Raw genomic sequence first — 4,744 nt, 5'->3', positions numbered from 1 at the left:
GAATTTGGATCTTATTAGGGTTCATATAGAGGAAAAAACTGATATCAGCAACGGAAATGGAGAAAAGTATAAAAGAGAGCCCATATCACGACCTAGAACTTGGTTAGTTTGCGCCGGTGATTTGAGTGAGCGAGGTTGTTGGTTGTGGCATTTGGGAAGGTGAGTGAGAGAGGGCCACGCCGGAGCCTATTTAAACGTCGACGCACATTAACGCCGCCGCATGGGAAAGCCGCGGTGATGACAGGACGCCCCGCCTGCCACCACCTGAGCAACCATCATTTGACATATATACATGCACACTACAGTAGCTTACGCAAACTTGCCGCATGGGAAAGCCGTGGCGAATGGCAGGATTCATTTGTTAATTTTCATACCTAGCTTACATAAAAATCATAAGTCTCAGATGAGTAGTCTAAATAAAACTCTTTCGTTCTAATTTTTTCTTACTTAGTGGTTAGGTAACTATTTATCTTAGTGTCTAAATAGATTTAATCAGGTTTTGTTAAACCCAGGTCCCAAAAATCCGTTTTAAAGGATAGCCCTTTTTTCCCCTAAGACTAGTCACAATGAGAAGTATCATAAATTAGTATCCTACATATGATACTAGTTTATGATACAACGCCTACAATGTATAGTATCATGAATTAGTATAGTTCTATCATATTTAATGTTTTGTAGAATCTCAATGCAAATATGCGTACATGATGTATTTATCACTAAAATTTCTAGTTTTATGTGCTATAATACTAGCAAAGTGCTATAATACTAGTAAATGATACTTTCATTGGGCTAGTCTAAACATCACCGAGGAAAGGGTTGGGCTTCTGGTCTCTCTGGTCCAGAAGAATTTGGGTTGAGGACCAGAGAGTCGGGGCCTACTGAACGAAGGTCCAGCCCGTTTCCAAGCGAGCTGAACACGGACTCTCCTCGCACATTCTAAATCGGTGGCCGGGTTCGAGTCCGTCCGTGCGTTTGGATCCGGGGGAGAGAGACACAAGAGAAGAGAAAAGGCGACCGCGGCGACGAGGCCCGCTCTTCATCCTCCGGCGATCGCCTCCGGAACAGCCAACGCGCGCCAGGAAGAACCGGTGAGCCTCCCCAATCGACTAATCGTACTTCTCTTGCCGCGGTCCGACTATTGCCGTCCGTGATTGATAGTTACCTAGTACGGCCCTTATGCTGGTGTAAATCCTTAGGGTTCGTTCCCATGAATATGGGAGCTGAGCTCGTCGGGACAGCGGCCGGTGTGCCTTCTAACCTTCAGGCAGACGGGCCGATTAATGACGACCCGCTGGTTCGTATGAAACAAAAATAGGATATTTGTTCTGTATAGAGTAAACCTTCATCACTACTCAGTGTGTGTAGGGTGTGGATTGATGTAGCCATGTAGGGCTGGGGGAGTGGGGGTTACCTGGGAGCAAAGCTGGTTCCGTAGTTGGTTCTGTTGGCTGGGGGAGCAACGCTATTGACCAGCTCAGGAGGATTGTTCAATTTTGCGTGTGCTTAGGTGACCGATTCTTGTACTATCAAACCCAATAATGGTACTGTACTAGTTAGCAGCAGTTTCGTACTCGGTTAGGGAAGTTTCATTGGGTTCAGCTGGACCCACTGTAACATCCTGGCTCTGCCCCTGACTTTAGGATAAACTTCTTGACCACTAAAAGGCACATGTTTGTTCTTTGGGTGGAATGTTCTTGTAGAAGAACTAGGAGCGACTCACAAATAGTAGAGTAATGAATTTTTTCTCAGTCCCAGTCTGTAAAATCAAATGTTACCAATAATGTGCGAGCATCCAATTGTCTTGCCACTCCATCACCTTTTGTCCTTCCAAATTTTATTCTATTTGCTGTGTTTTGGGTTTCCTTACCTTAAGGATCGAAGCTGCAGCTGTTTGCCTTTTCTCAGCATGTTGATCAATGCTGTAATAGGCAACATAACTTGTGCCTACTATATATGGCATAGTTCTTGAGGAAGAATGAATACTATTGTCTTATTTTTTTTAGTTTGTACTTGGTAAATCTGTGATTGCAACCTTGCTTGTCCTTGTGATGCATTGTGCTCATGTACAGACTTGGCAACATAATGCTTTTCTTGAAATGTAAAAATAGAATTGGTACTGGTGTGAATTATTATATCTGTATTAATATGACATCGGTTTTAAAATTTGGTGCATCAGAGTTCATGAGAGTTCTAAGACAAAATTTGATATGTTACCATTTTTAGACAAGACTAACTTTATAGAATCAGCTTTCACTACAAATATAAAACAGAGTACTGTAGTTCATGATAGTTCTAAAACAAACTTTGATATGTTACCATTTTTAGACAAGACTAACTTTATAGAATCAGCTTTCACTACAAATATAAAACAGAGTACTGTATATGGCATATATCTTGATATCCACGATAGTAGTATGTACACTATAAGTTAAATTCCCAAACTCCTAGATACAATTTTCAGGCCACGATACACCTTACGACTTGGCATTGTTCCACTGGATGTTGACATGTAAAAGCTGAAAAGACATTATTTATTGTCTTTTTATTTTTACATCTTTTCCAGTATAAAATCCGTGTTATTCTTTGTTATTTTCCTGTTCTTACCTTCTCTCAAGATTCGTCTTCCAAAGTGCAAAATGATACACTGATGGTTGGCACTTATTGTGTGTTTGTGGAAAGACCCAGGAGATATACAAGAAATTCGTAGTAATATCTCATAAATGTGCTTACTGGTGACTGGCGCTTGTTGTCTACATGTAGCTGATGCATTTAGAATATATTTTCTGCTCTATGATGCATATTTTGTTAGTTTTCATACTGAAGCATCACTGATGCATTTCATGATAACACAAGTTGGGTACTAACTGGTTCCGTTATCTTCCCATGAGTAAGCCTGTGCCCAAAGGAAAGTTACTATCTGGTAGTAGATTAAATTCGTTGGCATTATATTGAGCCTGCAATCTTGTACTTTTTGCTAAATAGCACAGCTGAGTGCATACTGCATAGACCTAATTCAACTCTTTATAGTAAAGCAGATAGATTGATGTTACATGCCATTAAGCTTAATTTATCACTTCAAATTATGTACTCACTAACATTGGAGAGGCATCTTACCATATGCAGGCAATGTATATCCGAGTGAAGAGAAACAAGACAACCTACTTCATACAATTTGATCCAACCGAGACAACTTTAAGCATTAAGCAAAAATTGCATTCAATAATTGATCATCCTCCCAGTAATCAACGACTGATCTTGTTGGCAACACATGATGTACTGGATGACTCAAAGACGTTGGCGAATCAGAAGGTATCATTGCACAGATATTAAGCACATAGCGGATGCATCTTGTCATAATAAAAGGGGCGATAGTTGTGAACCAACCAACAGCGTGTTATTATATCATTATTATATTAGCTCATATGCTGTAGTTATTGCAGATTTATTTTTTCTGAATGGCTTTCTTGTTCAACACTTAGGTAATGTTGTCTGTTTCTATCTGCAGGTCGAAAATGATGCAGTTGTTGCATTAACACTGAGACAAGGTTCTGTTCTACTCTGACTGCTTAACAGCATTAATTGTTTGCGTTGAACCTAAATTTATTTTGTCACTATTATTTGCTTCCTTTAACTAAACATAGTTTACGAAGTACATGTTGCTAACCATAGTTTCAAACAAAAAGTTGGGCCTACTTGTTGTAGTAGAGGCTGTGATTAAGAACAAAATCAACTATAGATACAATCAGATTGGTAGCTAAAGCTATGATATCATGGTGATTACCTTTGATTTTCTATTTTACTACCTCCTTTTGTAAATGCATGTTGTCCTAGAATGCATCTATCAAACTTTTAACCAATTTTGACTCACAATACTAATAAAAAGGAAATTAAGATCGGAGAGTTCAAAACAATATCATTAGATGTGTTATGAAACATATTTCCATGATATTGTAATTTATAAACTTTAACAACATATTTGTGTGAAAAGCAATGGTCTTAATATTTTTGAAGTTTCATGAGGAAGACTTCCCATTTCTAAAAGTGGCATGTACTTCCCATATGGAGGGAGTTACATGTATCCATGATTTTGTTAAAAAAAAGTCAATAAGCTTAGGCTTTTCAACTGGGTGTACTTTCTTGTCCTAGCAATAGCTCTTTCACCGATATTAAGCATGTAGAAGCCTGATGCTGTTTATCTGTTTGTCTTATCAGATGATAATCAGTTCGAGGATGTTTACATCGCAGCGCCGGAAGACTCTCCGTCATGATGTATACTCGGGCCTTCTGTACTATATTATGATGTTTGCAAGGACCTCTTTTTTCACTTTGTGAATCGTGTATCTTGTATCCTGTTGGGTTTGTAGAATCTTGTTAAGGATGCCAGTCAACGATTATGTATTCCATTAAGCCTTGATATTATTGCCTAACCGATGTTCCTGTCTACTGATTTATCTGTGCCGTGTTCTCACTAGAGCACACCTTATTTTTATATATGGGGCAGGATGATGAGATGAATTGATTGATTTTGATGGACCTGAGTTATTCCATGTATATATTTATGCAAACATACTTTTGTACCGGTTGAAATTACTCATGAAGATTTTTTTTTCCATTTGACAGATTTGTACACAAAATAATTAAATCGGTCCTCAAAACAGTGTTTAGAAACAACTTCAAGCAGCAAAATTTCACATCCGCCTAGTTGTTTGCAAGTTGCTGGAGTTTATAAGTATGGGAGTTCAGT

General features: G+C 38.7%; 1 protein-coding gene across 1 annotated transcript; it reads left to right on the top strand.

The window, feature by feature from the left end:
• The first annotated feature begins 959 nt into the window (after positions 1–959).
• LOC124702482 lies at positions 960–4,489 on the top strand. Its single transcript, XM_047234624.1, has 4 exons — positions 960–1,088; positions 3,124–3,309; positions 3,506–3,545; positions 4,213–4,489. Exons 2-4 carry the CDS (start codon positions 3,127–3,129, stop codon positions 4,266–4,268), a joined length of 279 nt encoding a protein of 92 aa, XP_047090580.1. The 5' UTR covers positions 960–1,088; positions 3,124–3,126; the 3' UTR covers positions 4,269–4,489.
• Positions 4,490–4,744: the final 255 nt, after the last annotated feature.

Source organism: Lolium rigidum, chromosome 3, assembly GCF_022539505.1.
Source record: "Lolium rigidum isolate FL_2022 chromosome 3, APGP_CSIRO_Lrig_0.1, whole genome shotgun sequence".
Taxonomy (NCBI): Eukaryota; Viridiplantae; Streptophyta; class Magnoliopsida; order Poales; family Poaceae; genus Lolium; species Lolium rigidum.
This window is presented reverse-complemented; position numbering and strand designations above follow the sequence as displayed.

What these genes read in the sequence shown, in the direction of transcription:
- LOC124702482 (XM_047234624.1), top strand. Translation starts at nt 3,127, where the DNA reads ATGTATATCCGAGTGAAGAGAAACAAGACAACCTACTTCATACAATTT. An exon ending in AGACGTTGGCGAATCAGAAG is followed by an intron (nt 3,310 to 3,505) that starts GTATCATTGCAC and finishes TTCTATCTGCAG; the next exon opens with GTCGAAAATGATGCAGTTGT. An exon ending in TGCATTAACACTGAGACAAG is followed by an intron (nt 3,546 to 4,212) that starts GTTCTGTTCTAC and finishes TTGTCTTATCAG; the next exon opens with ATGATAATCAGTTCGAGGAT.